This window comes from Mizuhopecten yessoensis, unplaced genomic scaffold (assembly GCF_002113885.1).
Source record: "Mizuhopecten yessoensis strain PY_sf001 unplaced genomic scaffold, ASM211388v2 scaffold11129, whole genome shotgun sequence".
NCBI classification, from domain to species: domain Eukaryota; kingdom Metazoa; phylum Mollusca; class Bivalvia; order Pectinida; family Pectinidae; genus Mizuhopecten; species Mizuhopecten yessoensis.
The window spans coordinates 1,168,732-1,186,571 of NW_018408894.1; the positions used below are offsets into that span (position 1 = coordinate 1,168,732).

At 36.6% G+C, this 17,840-nt stretch overlaps 1 protein-coding gene across 2 annotated transcripts in view; it reads right to left on the reverse strand.

Annotated features, from left to right (window-relative positions):
* The window catches only part of LOC110466295 (disintegrin and metalloproteinase domain-containing protein 12-like), a 74,248-nt gene extending 59,492 nt beyond the window's left edge, over window positions 1-14,756 (reverse strand). For both annotated transcript variants that reach the window (XM_021522703.1, XM_021522702.1), the window contains exons 1-2: window positions 14,574-14,756; window positions 373-497 (exon numbers count right to left, since the gene is read on the reverse strand). In XM_021522703.1, coding sequence (XP_021378378.1) covers window positions 373-497; window positions 14,574-14,652 — 204 coding nt within the window. In that variant the 5' untranslated portion in view covers window positions 14,653-14,756. The remainder of the gene's footprint in view (window positions 1-372; window positions 498-14,573) is intronic.
* Window positions 14,757-17,840: the final 3,084 nt, after the last annotated feature.

The window sequence follows — 17,840 nt, forward strand, 5'->3', positions numbered from 1 at the left end:
ATAACCACACATAATATCTCTCATTGATTAAAGCTAAGATATAAAACCCTTATAAGTTAACAATTTAATCTACATTAATGCATGAAACTATTTTAATTATAAACTCCATGTGTGATGTTTGCATTAGTATAAATACAACAACTACTATACCGTATATATTTTAGTCACTTTTAAAAAGAAAAACTAAATGTTTGCACCCCTTTACTTTACAAATTTCTTTAGGAAAAACCTTCTATTCAAAGTCAGTGAAGAAGATTAGAAGAATATTTATTCAAATTAAAAAACAAAAACCATCCTAACTCAAAACACTTAAACACTGTTTAATTTCAAGAAATGAAAATATGACATTATTGGTAAGCAGTATTAACAAACCTTATGTAGAGTTGTTTCCCTTTTCGCACGATCATGGTAAAATGTTGCTGATGTCACCTCATATTGTTCCTCAATATCTGTCTGCCTGTGTGTCTCTGATATTGTTGCATCCTTCTTATATGCACCTGTATAATATGGAAAAAGTGTACATTAGTAACAAATAATAAAATTTATGTCACAAACAATGTACATGTATATATACATGTATTAAATATATAAAATTCTACATATACCGATACATAATTGGGTCTTATAATAGATTATTTCAAGTACAGATAATAATTTCATCCAGTGGTTTTTTTCAAACAAACTTTTGCAACTTCTGATTGAAAATACGTTGCATTGACAAACCTTGAGCATAAGCTGAATTCCCCTTCTTGGATTTTATTTTATTTCACACAAATTCATATGCTCATGTAGATGTTAAAGATACAAAGATTGTATTATTTGCTTTCAGAATGATGTAAATATTTTCTGACCTCGGAAGACCAATCAACAGCAACTTGCTCAAAATATATATGCAACAGTACTGTAATGCATTCATGTCACAACTCCTCTGACCAGGTCAGGTACTGTACATATCACACCCCCTCTGACTAGGTCCTGGTGGGGTATACTGTACATGTACATACATATCACACAACCCCTCTGACTAGGGCCTGGTGGGGTACTGTACATGTAGATACATATCACACAACCCCTCTGACTAGGGCCTGGTGGGGTACTGTACATGTAGATACATATCACACAACCCCTCTGACTAGGTCCTTGTGGGGTACTGTACATGTCCATACATATCACACAACCCCTCTGACTAGGTCCTTGTGGCGTACTGTACATGTACATACATATCACACACCCCCTCTGACTAGGTCCTGGTGGGGTGCTGTACATGTACATACATATCCCACAACCCCTCTGACTAGGTCCTGGTGGGGGACGGTACATGTACATACATATCACACAACCCCTCTGACTAGGTCCTGGTGGGGTACTGTACATGTAATTACATATCACACAACTCCTCTGACTAGGTCCTGGTGGCATGGGGTATTGTAAATGTACATACATATCACACAACCCCTCTGACCAGGTCCTGTACATGTACATACTGTACAAATAACAAAACCCCTCTGACCATGTCCTGTTGGGGTACGTACATATCACAACCCCTCTGATCATGACCAGGTCCTGGTGGGGTACGTATATGTACATATCATGACCCCTCTAACCAGGTCCGGGGTGGGGTACCTAATTATATATCACATAACCCCTCTGACCAGGTCCTGGTGGGGTACCTTATTATATATCACACAACCCCTCTGACCAGGTCAGGGGTGGGGTACCTAATTATATATGACACAACCCCTCTGACCAGGTCCTGCTTGGGTACCTAATTATATACCACACAACCCCTCTGACCAGGTCCTGCTTGGGTGCCTAATTATATATCACACAACCCCCTCTGACCAGGTCCTGCTGGGGTACCTAATTATATATCCCACAACCCCTCTGACCAGGTCCTGCTTGGGTACCTAATTAAATATCACACAACCCCCTCTGACCAGGTCCTGGTGGGGGACCTAATTATATCTCACACAACGCCTCTGACCAGGTCCTGCTGGGGTACCTAATTATATATCCCACAACCCCTCTGACCAGGTCCTGCTTGGGTACCTAATTAAATATCACACAACCCCCTCTGACCAGGTCCTGGTGGGGGACCTAATTATATCTCACACAACGCCTCTGACCAGGTCCTGCTGGGGTACCTAATTATATATCACACAACCCCTCTGACAAGGTCCTGCTGGAGTACCTACTTATATATCACACAACCCCTCTGACCAGGACCTGATGGGGTACCTAATTATATATCACACAACCCCTCTGCCCAGGTCCTGCTTGGGTACCTAATTATATATCACTCAACCCCTCTGACCAGGTCCTGCTTGGGTACCTAATTATATACCACACAACCCCTCTGACCAGGTCCTGCTTGGGTGCCTAATTATATATCACACAACCCCCTCTGACCAGGTCCTGCTGGGGTACCTAATTATATATCACCCAACCCCTCTGACCAGGTCCTGCTGGGGTACCTACTTATATATCACACAACCCCTCTGACCAGGTCCTGGTGGGGTACCTTATTATATATCACACAACCCCTCTGACCAGGTCAGGGGTGGGGAACCTAATTATATATGACACAACCCCTCTGACCAGGTCCTGCTGGGGTACCTTATTATATATCCCACAACCCCTCTGACCAGGTCCTGCTTGGGTACCTAATTAAATATCACACAACCCCCTCTGACCAGGTCCTGGTGGGGGACCTAATTATATCTCACACAACGCCTCTGACCAGGTCCTGCTGGGGTACCTAATTATATATCACCCAACCCCTCTGACCAGGTCCTGGTGGGGTTCCTAATTATATATCACACAACCCCCTCTGACCAGGTCCTGCTGGGGTACCTAATTATATATCCCACAACCCCTCTGACCAGGTCCTGCTTGGGTACCTAATTAAATATCACACAACCCCCTCTGACCAGGTCCTGGTGGGGTACCTAATTATATATCCCACAACCCCCTCTGACCAGGTCCTGCTGGGGTACCTAATTATATATCCCACAACCCCTCTGACCAGGTCCTGCTTGGGTACCTAATTATATATCACTCAACCCCTCTGACCAGGTCCTGCTTGGGTACCTAATTATATATCACACAACCCCTCTGACCAGGTCCTGCTGGAGTACCTACTTATATATCACACAACCCCTCTGACCAGGTCCTGGTGGGGTACATACATATCACAACCCCTCTGACAAGGTCCTTGTGGTATATGTAATTATATATCATTCAACCCCTCTGGTCAATGATTCAAGACAATATTGTATCTTTGACCAAATCGAAGTACTGAAAGTAAATGTTCTCCAGACACATGTTTGATTGATGCTTTAAAGGGGCTATATAAATTTATTAAGTCAAATGACAACATGAAAATCAAGTTGCTACTGAAAAAATATATATCTCCCAACAAAATTTTACATGACCCAACCTGGAGCCAACATCCAGTGTGGTCAGTTTTATCTTTTGGGAAAGCGGGTGATAAAAATAGCTACGACCGAAATAGCTCAATATCCGGGCCTTTCCGTGAGGAGTAAACATGTACAGTACCAGGCTGTCGACCGACAACACTGTCAGTTTTTAGTCTGATTTCACACATAACACAATAACTACCCAAAATGATGTCACTATTATTTATGAATGAAAAGTAATGCTACATTGCGTGGTGAAAGCATACATGTATGCATATTTATTTTTCATGAATTCAAAATTCAGACACCAGGTGGAGTGACCATCAAAAGCACATTTCTACGTTAAGCAGACATTACAGTATACTAGATCTCCTAGACACCTGCGTTACTAACGCATGTGTCAACAAGGGGCCCAGAGGGCCTTATTGTTCACCAGGTATCTAAGCAATCATTGCATAATATTCTCCAAATAATATCCCGGAGGAAGGGGCAGAACCCAAGGCCAATCCTTGTAGCATATCTGTATTAGATTATTCATGCCCAGCATTTGTATGCATGATTATGGGGTGGGGATCTCAACTGTTTCCAAGTTGTGACTCAGAAACTAGGTCCCTAGGGTTGTGGCCAGACCCCAGGGTCAACTCTAATATCATGATTGTATTTGTCTCTTTAATTTATGCCCAGCAATTGTATATTAGTTTTGAGGTGGGTATCTCAACCGTTTCAAAGTTATGACCCAGGAACTAAGTCTCCAAGGGTGGGGCAAGACCCCAGGGCCATCCTGGAAGAACATGTGCATTCATATCTTTGAGGGGTTGTATTGTCAGCCCGTCCATTTGCAAAACACTTGTTAATCCCCACAACCTAGGAATGCTTACAACAAAATATAGTTGATATCCATCGCCTGGCACATTACCAAATGACCTTTTTTGGCCATGCCCCTCAGCTCCCTGGGGTGTCAACCCCCATCATTTTTACAACTTTGAATCACCACAACCTGGGGATGCTTCCAACCAAATATTGTTGCATCTGTCTCTTTATTTCCAGAGAAAAAGTCGCTTATATATAACCGAATTGCCCCTTTATGGCCTTTCCCCTCCACTCCCTGGGGGGGTCAGCCCCTCCATTTGTACACTTTTGAAACCCAACCACCTAGGGATGCTTCCAGTCAAATTTAGTTAAATTCCAATCAGTGGTTAAGAAGAAGAAGTTGCTTGAAGAAATTGTTGATGTACGGATGACAAACTTCATACTTCTCTATCCCAGCACGAGTCCTGATAATGCTGAAGTTGTTAAAAAGGTTTTTACATATTTGACCCCTCTGACCATGGAAGTAAGTCAAGGTCATGTATTTGGAGAAACCTTCCAGCACTAGTAGTACTCCATGATAGATACATACTGTCCAAATATCATTGTCCTAGGCCTCCTGGTTATTGATCAGAGGAGGTTGTTTTAAATGTCTTTTATAGATCTGATGCCTGCAGTGATCTTGTGTAATGGGAAGAATGCCAAGGTCATTTATTTGAGGAAAATTTGTAGCACTCAGTCCTGGCAAAGTATCATCACCATATTTGTCTTAGTTTTTTAGAAGAAGTTGCTCAAAGGTTTTTACATATTTGACCCTGGCCCTATGACCTTGAAAGTACGTCAGTCATTTATTTGAGGAAACACTATAGCACTCCTTTCAAGGTACACACTGGCCAAATATCATTGCTCTAGCTGGCCTCTTTGTTATTCAGAAGATGTTGTTTAAAAAAAACACCATATTTGACCCCTGTGACCTTGAAAGTAGATCAAGGTCATTTATTTGAGGAAAGTTTATGGCACTCTGTCCCAGGTACTTACTGGCCAAATATCATTGCCTTATAGCTAGGTCCTCGAGTTCTTAAGAAGAAATTATATTCAAAGAAAACGTTGACTTATGATCATGGACCAGGACGATGGAAGACAGACAACACACCATACAATAAGCTCAACAGGCACTTTGTGCCAGGTGAGCTCAAAACAGACAAGTTGAAGAAGGCCACATTGATACTTCAATAAGCAAACAATACATCAATAGTACTGCAAGACACACATAAATCAGTTCTGTAGGTTTATATTGTTAATGGGTACTAGAACATATATTATAAGCAGGAAACTAGTGCTTTTCGTAGGAATTTTTCAGGAGTGAATGTTGAGTTCCATAATTTCGAAAAGTGGTCATGTGGTCATAATATCAAGTCCAACAGGAAAGAAATGAATCCAAGACATCACTGAAATTAAACATTCTGGCAAAATTTGATCGTAAATTTAATTTTGATCATTAAATTGTTGAAGGATACAAAAGAGAGAATTTGTACGATGTACATGGAAGCATATGATACCATACGTATACAGATAAATACCAACAGATCATAAAAAAGTCTTGAAACCAAATGCTTAATGAATAAGATAATGAAAATAGCACTGCCTATAAATGTCCATGATGGCACCTAGCAGGCCAGCAGTCATTCCATCACGGCTTCTGTCTGTCACTATATATAGGCCTAAAGCAAACAATAGGGAGCTGCAATTGTGATATAATCTCCAAATTAATTCCATTGAAAGGGTTTTATTATAATTGCATACCATGGCATGGATGGTTGACGTGGCTGATGAGGATGGCTTTCCATTGTAGTTGATGATAGATCATTAGATGATCTACCATGTGATCAATCTCTAACATTTACAGGCCCCCAGCTCATACTCAAAACAAAGACATACTTTATTCCTGAACTCTGTACTTTCTACTATAAAAGGTAGGTATATAGACTCCAGTATATATGCGAGATAAAAAAAATACTGTTCCAGCATGTATGTAATACAAATACATATACATAGGATTATCATTTTTCTGAACTGAGAACTTTGATCAACTGTTGCAAAGATCCGTTTTACTGGCTCCGCTCCGTGTCACCAGTAATTTGCGACGGTATAATCTTGCTATATACTACCACAAATTTCAAAATACAGTAGGGTTATCCACTAATTACTCGATCCAAGACCATGCAATAGGCCATACACGTCTCAAGGCTAAACTATAGATACACCCTTCCTTGATGTATCGATATATACAACTCACATTTTGCTAAAGATCACTTTAATTTTTGGGCATATGTGAAAATAAATATTTTATTTGGTTTATACCGAGATTATTTTTGAAAATTTGACTGTTCTTTTAATTCATCAGCATGCAAAAATTCCAAAAATCATAATTACAGTCGGAAAATGAGCCACAGGAAAAGGGTTACCCTGTAATTGTTAACAACGAGGTATTCACTAAACAAGAGATCCCAGAAGGAACTTCGCGCCCACCTTTGTACCATCTACATTAGTTCTTTGTCAGTTCGATCTTTTCTCTTCTTTCCTCTTATCTGTTTGATCGAGTCATGTTAACAGTAAATGCACCTTGAGGTAACTTTTGATCTAAACTTAATACTGATGAGTATAAAGTGACACTTCAGGAGTTTATACCCAAACAACGTAGATATATGATGATCGAAAAGCGTTTGTTAGCACGTAATCTATCAATAAACAAGATATCCCAGAGGGATCTTGGCGCCCACCTTTGTACCATCTTCATTAGTTCTTTGTCAGTTCGATCTTTTCTCTTCTTTCCTCTAATCTGTTTGATCGAGTCATGTTAACTGTAAATGCACCTTGAGGTAACTTTTGATCTAAACTTAATACTGATGTGTATGAAAGCCAACCTTCAAAGTGAGTTTGTCATTTCACATATTTACTAGTACAGTATTTAATGTGAAAGAAATAGAATCTATCATTGCAATATGAGAAAGATCTGTTTAGTTCTTCTTTTAATCCATTTTGTTTTTATGATCAGTCTCAAAATATAACATGCACAACGAGGGATCAAGGGGAACCTACATATAAAATTTGAGAAAGACCCCTTTAGTACTTCCTGAGAAATAGCGATAACAAACTTTCACTATCAAAATCCAAGATGGCTGCCTGTCGGCCATCTTGTTTATCCGATCAGTCTCAAAAGTTGCCCTGCACAGCTGAGGACAAAGGGGTCATGATCCACAACGTCACCTACCTGGAACCTCTCCCCAGGTTGTCTCCATACTCTAACGCGCCTGTCGGTGAAGTCGAGACAGAATCTGGACTCGTCAGTAAAAAGAACCGGTACCATTCCTGAAGAGTCCAGGTGCTGTGAGCTTGGGCCCAATCTAATTGGTCCCTAACATGGCGGGCAGTTAAGGGAACTCGTATTGCTGATCTACGTGACCTTAAACCAGCATCATGAAGCTAGGACGGTTCCTAACTGTCGGAGTGCACGTGGCTACCCAGGTACCAGAAGCATTTAGGAGGTCATTTCGTAAAGCTGTGGCAGTCTGGAACCTGTGATGTCGTGCCTGTGTGAGCAAAAATAGGTTTTGGCGCTGCGTTGTAGCCCTAGAACGACCTCCAGCATGACGTCTGGAAGGGTTTCCGTTAGTTTGGAAACGATTCCACATTCTTGCCACCACACTTTGAGACACCCCAAGGTCTGCTGCAACCTGGCATTGAGACATGCTAGCTTGCAGCATTCCGATGCCCCTATACATTTCATCGTCATTTAACCGTAGTCTGGTTTGTCTTTGTGCCATGTATTAAAAGAAAAACATGCAAAGAATATTCATCAAATTGATTTCCTCAACAATTTGAGCAACGCCTTATTACTTAACCTAGCATAGCTTTTGAAAGGGGTACCCCGATGTATACGTGGAAAAGCATGCACACGCTTTTATGGTTGACTGTGAACACACTCACACAGGACGATTTGGAAGCTAGGCTACTATATTCGCCCAAAACAGTACGGATGGAAAGTATGATATCCTTTCTAACATTTTGATTTTTTTTTCAAAATATAGGTGATCTTTAGCAAAATGTGAGTAGAATATATATACAGTATATATACCATTCCTTTTTTAAACAATTTCTTTTTGCTTTCTGAATGGGTCATGTAAGTAAATGTTCGGGCCCTGGAGGGCTTGTTCCCTATGAAATGAACTCTCATGAATACAAACAGTTACTGGCCTGGCCAAGTGGACCAGTGTCCAGTGATAGTCCTGAAGAAGATTTTCATACCTTCTTTTATACAATATATTTACTCTGGCATTTTGTCATCCCATTTCTGTTACATTTTTGGACTAAAAGTACTGTATGTTTTTCTGATGTAATGGGTTTATATGATGCCCATCCATCTATCTTAGCAACTTTAACAACTACTTTTTCATTACAATCTTTTGATAATTTTGGGGTACAATACGCTTAAAAGGTCGGCCACTGTACAGTGTACTAATTAAGCGTGGTTAAATTCAGTCATTACAAGTTTAACTGCTGCGTCAGTTCAATTCCATGGCCAATATGGAGACAAAAATAACTCTGTGTCTATATAAAGCATTATGTTTAAAAAAAAGTTCTAGGATAATCGGCAATTAAGTACTAAAACCACATTTATTACCCTGTACTTAAAGAGAAGATAATGAACCAGTCAGAGATGAAGCTCTATGTTAGGCTTAATTAGGAACGCGCCAACCTATAACTTTGTCAAAAGATCATTTCTTTCTATTATGTATATATATAGTAAATTTACATGAAATTAGAAGAAACTTCATTCACTGGCCATGGCCTAAATAGAATTCTGTGTTCACCTTTAACTTGCCAATCTTAAGGCCAGGGCTTGTACAATATAGGCTATGTCTGTCGCCCAATTCCGATTGTACTTAAGATCTGTACCTTAAATATTCAGAAATGAACAAAAAAAAACAATTATCATCTCCTTTTGAAGGGTAAGTTGTAACAAGTTATCCAACAGACCAATTTCTATCAATTATTTACAGGCTCGAATTCTATTCTATGGGGGACTCATTTGTGAAACAAAAAATTCAATATTTGTGATTTGTTACAGTAGCAGAAACTAGCGGATTCTGTGTACAAAATATGCGTAAGATCTCTGAAATCCAAGATGTTCTCCTGCAGGCTACCATATATTACTATTCTTCATATTTGCAAACAAAAGTGGTATTGAACAACAGAACCCAAAGGGAATTCAAACCTGTGTATAAAATTTGAGTAAGATCTGTCCTGTACTTTCTGAAAAAAACTGATAAAAAATATTGTTAAATGATAGATGGATTGATAAAAGGAGATGAAAAGAAATATGATTTGAAATTAGCCTACCATCTGAGCCAAGAAGCACCTTTCTATCACAAACCAGATTACCATCATATTTGGTCAGTAAAAGCTCGAGTGAATGAATTGTATAGCATGTTCAAAGCCATTCTTTGAAGATTCTAATTATATATATTCACACAAATAATTCATGTTGACCTATAGTACAAACTATAGATTTAAGAAGGCACCATTGATCACACCTGTGATCATGTCATGTTTTTGGTGGAAAGGGTGATATATGTACACCTTGCTATTTGCTTTTTTTTGTAACACATGGTACATCTGGCAGAGAAGAGTAGATAACCTTATAGCTTCAGAACTTGCAATTGTAACTCATCAGGGACAGTGACCATTTCACCTGGATAGTTGCGGTCAGATCAAAGAGACCAAATATAGGTGTACATTTATGTCCTCTGAGTGAGTTGGTCTCTCATCAAACCTCACCCAAATATTGTGGTCATATATATATATATGTTCATGAGTCACTTCCTTCCTGCACTTGCTGCTGAAAACCAGTAAAATATCCGGGGACACGCGTACGTATCATAATGTGCACAATCAATTTTTGTTAATATTGTAAAACGAATAGCACATCCATATTCTATGTATGTTGATTTAATATCAAGTTTTGAAATTGGTGATCTATGCTGATTTAATTCATATAATAAATGCAAACAACTGATAAGGTTGAAAACCCATCAATAGCTGTTTTTTTATCAATTGCAAAAGGTTTGTTGGGTAAGGATCGGGGTGAATTTTCTTCATTATTTCAAAATCAATACAGATATCAGAAATCAATAAATATTAAATAAATAATACTATCCATCAAAACATTTTATAAAAAGTACATCAGTTTCAGCATCCCTACCACTGCACTGTGGTTGTTCATACATGTACAGAAAGTAACCTATCCTTAGTTTCGATTTGGATATAACTGTAGTACAGTTGAACCAGGACACTTTCGTTGACCTGCAGGTAGCTCAGTCAGTTAGAGCGATAGTATATATATATAAAAAACAATCTTAAGTCAAAAATTTAAATCCCTTTCTAGCCCTGAAATTTTACATTCAGAAAACTGTTGTTTATTGTATTTTGTTTATTTCATCTTCATCGAGTCCTGTAAGGTCTGGTTTTCTTTTCAGAAACAATTTATCAATAATTTATCAATGCTATAGCCATGATGGGGAAAAAATACAGTTTTTGGCAATTGTAAGTATGAAGATCACTATATAGCTAGGAAGCTTGATAAAACGACATGATAATTTATTGTTAATAAATACCTCTCAAAGTCTGTTTAACAAAACAAAACAAAAATATTTGATCTCATTGTCAGATAATCATTCCAAATCTCCAGGTGTTTTTTTTTATTTCATATATATCTGAAAATATGACAGAATAATTAACCTTTTAAGGTCTTTGGGCTCTGATGAATAAAAAGGCTCTGAAAGGTTAAAAGAAGCTGACTTATAATTGTACAAACTAAAACATACTGTACAACGAGTGGTCACATTTTGTAGTACATAATTTTGCTTTCATATTTAAAAGCCAGTTGTACAATAATATGAAATCATTTTTTTTTTTACATGCTTTCCTAAATTTATTTATATGTAATTATTATCATGGTTAACAAGATATAAATGGAGAGAATGACAGCTAATGATGGTTGAATTGAATGTTAATCGGTATCTACATGCCCTCTAGCTATATATCTATAGGTACAAAAAACCCAGTTCTTTTTAACTGATGATAGAGTATGTAATTAAACAAGACAAACTTGTGTATACACATCACTGATGCTAATGGGGAATCCCACCTGTTCTATTGTGTCTAGCGTATTTCTATTAAACAGACTAACAAATACACTAGTACCTATGTACAATGTACATGCACTGCACACTTGGTAAATACAGCATTCCTATATATGCCAGCTATATGTCTGTACTGCACATGCACCATAATGGTCATGTGTATAACTAGACTGGTTTATGTACAATGTATACATGATGGAACAAGTTGCTGACATGCAACCAAATACTTGCTGATATATATATATATATATATGCAAACAAAAGAATGCTTGTAAAAATACAGCTGGCAATTCTATTGTAAACAGACTTTAATAATATTTACCATGCATGGGTATAATGTCATTGTCTGATCTAACTCATAAGTGTTGATCGGAATCTTCTTGATGATTCTTATCTTAAACGTCTTGTAATGTCACATTTAACTTATTAATTACCTCTTTGGTAAATTGATGAACATCTGATGTTTATGCTTACACATTGTGATTGAGCTTTTTATTGACAGCCACACTAAAAAATAATAACTGACAGCAGCAATTAACCAGGATAAATACACCTGTCATAAAGTACAAAACTTCAGCTCAAGGCTAAACCATTTAAGGTGTTTGTATGAGGCAATATCTAAAGGAAGATAGTACATGCTACATGTTAGTTTTTCATCTCTTACATTGGTCATGGTCATGAAATGTCAGTAATTTTTGCCCATAGGTCATCTAGTCAGTAATAAATTCATCATTGTGTGTCCAGTGATAGTTGACATCTGACCTCCTGAGGACACGATCTGTTGTCTACACAGCTTACACTGTTATAAATGTATAAGTCTGCAATGGTGATGAGATAAAAGAGTAAAACGTAAAGGGCTTTCAGATGACTCTTGGCATATTAGCAATTTCAGAAGTCAAAAAAACTTGTTTTTCCTCCAAAACCTGTCAAATAGACAAGAGCCAAACCTTTAAGTTTTTTTTTTACAATCGAACAATAATATATGCGGTAATTATCACTGCAGTATACGCTGTATATGTTACATTTAAATGAATCACCATGTTCTTTTTTGCAGTACACACAGGAACAACCTAAAGTTAAAAACTTGCATCCTCCACTTGATAGTTAAAATTTCATTTGAATTAAAGTTTTACTTTGATCCCTGCCTATGCCCCCAGATTATCAGTAATTCTACTCCACTGTCTGTCATAGGATACTACTACACAGATATAGCCAATGTAAATAAAAGTAAAGGTCTTATCGGAGACTTCTCTTCATTTACCTTTACATAAATGTTCTCAAAATTTGATAGCAATAAAACATGCTGGTTTCATTATTTTAACTTCTATTCCAGTACCTCATAATTTTGTATCTGTCTTAAATATTACCCAACAAAGTAATATATTGAAGGGTTCTATTGCTAAACATCTCTAGTATGGAAGAGACAAATCAACAGACAGATTAAATGTAGACCTGATGTCACAAAATATATAGGCAGCTCACAACTACAGATATCAATTACAAATGTATATCAATTAACAATTGTTATTCTTTTAAATAGAAGTAATTATTTTATTTTTTAGTATTATCATCTTTGGACATATTGTCAAATGATTACTACCTAACTTAAAAACAGAATGTTAAGAATAATGGATTGTCACCATAGTAGAAACCTTACTTGATGACTTACCCTATACTGGTTTCATAAACATGTATAATTTATCTTAACTTAAAATTAAGATACTGATAGCACCAATGTTTCCATTAAACCTTGATGCAGATAAATTAGCCCACATTATTGAAGTCCTGATAACAACCCAAGACTGGGCATTGATACATGAGTTTACTTAGGTAATAAAACACTGAAGCCAAGATATGGATTGAGGAGAGGGAGGGACTTTCTTACCCAGGACATTCAGCTGGCATTAGCAGGATTATTGATTTTAATTTAAGATAAGTACAAAATAGGTGCCACAGTATGTAGTGGTTTGTACACACCTCTGTTTTATTGATTACATTACATGTACTTTGACATCAGGATCTCTTGTGTGCTCTCTATATATGAGACCACAATTTTTTTCTATCTGTAGTGAAAAAAGAAACATTGTGCTTTTTTTAATTTGTAAAATCAGCAGGTGGGGGAAAACCACTAACTTGCATATATAATACGCAAGCCTATTATACATGGATTTGTTACTAAAAATAGCACAGCTGTTGTTTTAGAAGCTCAGAAGTATAGTACTAATGTGCTACAAAACAAATATGTAATCACATATTATGTATACAGCTTACAGCAAAGCAACTGTAATAGAATATTTTTATTCTTTCAAGTTCAAACAATGACAATAATTCATCAGATAAATAGGTCAGACAAAGTTATACAACTATTACATTTATATCCTGTGTAATCTTGACCAAGCCATACTCTAGCTAATATATAATCAACAGTCTGTTTGACAGATGGCTTGCCAGCTGGTCTAACGTGATAATGGACAGTATCAGCTATAGTAAGACTTCTTCCTTTAACTCAAGTCTCAGTGTGGATGATCATAAATAATTTTCAAAAATAATTTATTCTGAAAGTAAATTTACTGAAAGTTCTTACAATAATATTCTGAAATTGAAAATCTTAAGTACTACCAAAATATTTTATACACTGTTATAATTTTGTGTGCTGTGCAGTGACATAATGTCAAGCTAAAATCCCCTGCTTTGAGCTTTTGGTGTAGCCTATGCAGTGCATATTGAATTATAAAATACTGTCCTATGCCGACAGATTATATAATATAGCAATCTAACCGAGTTGGCATTTAGTCATCACTCAGATAACGTAACAGTGTTCTTTGTACACAATTCAATTCTATCCATCAAGGGCTGTGTATTGTAATCTCACACCTGTGTGTATTCGAGGATTTATTCCCTAAATATTAATTTAATATAAAAGACACATTTATCCAACAACGTTCGCATACAACGCGTAGTATTAATGAACATTTTCATTGAAACACGTCACTAATCTTCCATAAAAATATACACATCCCCCCATTTTTTGACGTTCGCAGCCGCTGAATCGAACTTCAAAAGAACGATTACGGAGCAGACGAAAATATGATGATGGTCGAGGGAATATCATGATAATTCAGAAAATATAAATACATATACGTACCATTTACAGTCTGAAAAGTTGATAAATGCAGTAAAATCCCCAGAACAAGAAACATCGACCATGTAAACAGACTATCCATCCTTTATGTGACTCACATCTTTCTCTCACTTCCTAATCAAGTAAGAATTAGTCTGTCGACAGCCCCAAGTGTACCAGTGCGCATTCCTACCGGAAATGCCAGCAGTACCGGATGTACGTAGAAAATAATAGTTAAAAACGAACGCACGTTGACATGAATACGGGGTATGATTTGGTTTTAATCCGATTTTTCTCGAGAAATATACGCGTCATGTTTGACTTGATGGTAATGTTTCTATATTGGCAATTATAAGTTATAGCGGCGTATTTTAGTCGATACAAAAAAATCCAAGAAGTAAATTTCACATAATATAGATTGGAAAATATATGGAGATTTTAGTTACCGTTTGGCGTTAGGTGATATATGTTGACACGAACTTTGAGTTTAAGGTGGGTTTTTTCACGTGCGACATTCCACTTTCCTTCTTTCTCTCTTTTTGCCATTTCGAATAGACAAAATACGTTGATTTTGTATCACATATTTATACATCGAAAACTATAATGATAGATTTGAATGAGTTTGAAAAAAAATAAACAAACAAAACACATAAAAAAGTTTAATGTGTATTGTGTATTAGCCGGTAACTTCAAAATTTATGAAAGTAATATGGTTCCTTGACTGCGACTTCATTGTTGTTTTCATATACTATTATTTGAAATCGACATCATAAATTAGATACCAAAGTTAGTAGCATTCGTAGCATAAACGATACATCCGCTCCGTTTTCGGTATAGTGTGTGCTGCTTGGAGATCGTGCTCTTCCGGTTTTCCGGCTCTATTTTGGGTTAAGCTATCAAGTAACGTTCCTCCAGTGATCTCTTAAATCGGTAAACTATTTTGAGAAATAACGAAAAGAAGCGGAATCTTCAACATTATAAGCGTTGTATGGGAGGTAACTCCTAGATAAATGGCCGGACCTCAATGCCACGAGAACAAATTTTATGTCTCTGCTTTAACGTAAATGTATCATGAAGTTTAAAAGAGAGTAATCTAAGATGATTAACGGGTTAAGATCACCATTCTTATTGATTGTGGTGGCATTTTACTGAGTGTTTATCTAAACCTCTAAAACTTCAAAATTAAATCGACTCCATATCGGCAACGTTCGACCCTATCAACATACATCATGTAATTATGTAGCAAGACTATAATTTTATGATATGCAACTGCCATCGAAACTCTCTGATAAACGGCCTACTTATCTGGGGGATCCAGAAGCACTAGTTGAAAGTTTTAGTTCCACCACAGTCACGTCTATGTTTTACTATTAACGATATAAAATGTATTTCGAATGTATTACTTTATTTATAAAGCGAAAGTATTTTTTAATACAAAATCGTTATTAAACCGAATTTCTAGGAATATCTCTTGATGAATTGCGTTAGAAGACATTTGCCGCTACATCAGGGACGTATAAAGCCAGTACATTATATGTTTATTACAACGAACGGTTCGTCTTTGCATACGTGCTATAAATCTTGGTAACCGGTTTTTTGCCCTAAAACCCGTTCGCCCTAGGTTGTTTCGCCCTAAAAAAAAAAGAGTCCATACGCTAATATCATAATTAATATTTAAATATATTAACTAAACTTATTGATGACTTTCTACAATGGTGTTTGGTATATTTCAAGTAGAGTACGTATGTGAGAGTGGTGTCAGCTTTTCACAGCTGCCGTTTGTCACACTCGCTTAAAAAACAAGTCAAACACATTTTGTTTATGAAATTGATAATAATTATATAGAAGACCAAGAACACTTAATTTGTGACTTAAAACTACCGAAGTTGTGACTTAAAACTACCGAAGTTGAAAGAATATACCAAACAATGTTTTTGTTTTAGGCTGAAACAACCTAGCGCGAATCAACCTAGGGCAAACGATCAGATAAAACTATGTAGTAGGAACCTATTTATTTACTGTAAATTATTTTGTTAATGTATGGTGAAGAGATTGCAGTTTTCAATAAAGTAATTGTTCCCTTGTTATGCATCTCTGAATTTGGTAATAAACCCGTTCATTTTAGTTTAAAAAATCCCTCGGAATCTATGTTTAAGTAACCAAATAAGTATAAAATTAACTCCGATAAATTGATAAGAAAATGTATGTTAATTGTGGTTTCAAGACATCTAGGATACATTCGCGTATACCGGTTGAAACGGTACGTGTGGCGCAGAAATTTTCCACGATAAACGAACGCACTTGGACCGTTCTATAAGCAGAGCTAAAAATGCACAGTTTCGGAGAATAAAAAACAATGTATAAGTCGTAAAGTTTTGAAACCTGACCATGGTGATCTTTACTTAAATAATAGTGTTATATCTGAAGTGTCTAGTCACAAACATCTTGGTGTTTGGTTTTCGTCTAATCTTTCATGGCATGTTCATATAAATCATATAATAGAATCTGCTTCAAAACGTCTAAATGTATTAAGAAAATCGAAATTCAAACTTGATAGAAATTCTTTACAAATAATGTATTTATCATTTATTAGACCAATTCTGGAATACGCTGACATAGTCTGGGACAATATACCAAATTATCTAAGTGAGAAATTAGAAAATGTGCAACTAGAGGCAGCCAGAATCGTTACAGGGGGTACCAACTTATTTAATATAGAACTTCTATATAGAGACACCAAATGGGAAAAACTAGCAGATCGTCGTAAAAAACACAAATTAATACAGTATCATAAAATGGTCAACAAAATATCGCCGAACTATCTATCTTATCTAGTCCCTTCAAGAATTTCCGACAATCATACATACAATACAAGAAGATCCGACTTACATCAGACTGTATAAACACGAACAAACTTATTTAATGAATCTTTTTTACCTTCTTCAATTCGCCTCTGGAATGAACTACCGCTAAATATTAGAGAAAACTCATCAGTTAAGGTACTAAAAACACATCTTGATAATAACAGTATCTGACATGCACCAAACTATTTTTATACTGGTAATCGTAAAGGTCAAATACTCAATGCTAGACTCCGACTTCATTTTTGAATTACTTGTGTTAATTATTCTCGTAACAGACAGCAGTACTTATCTGATATAATATTAAAATACAATATTCATGATAATGTAGAAATTCTTTTATGGGGTGATCCCACACTAAATGATAGGGAAAATGCAGAAATATTCATTTCCGTGCAGAACTTTATCGTCAACAGCAGCAGATTTTAAT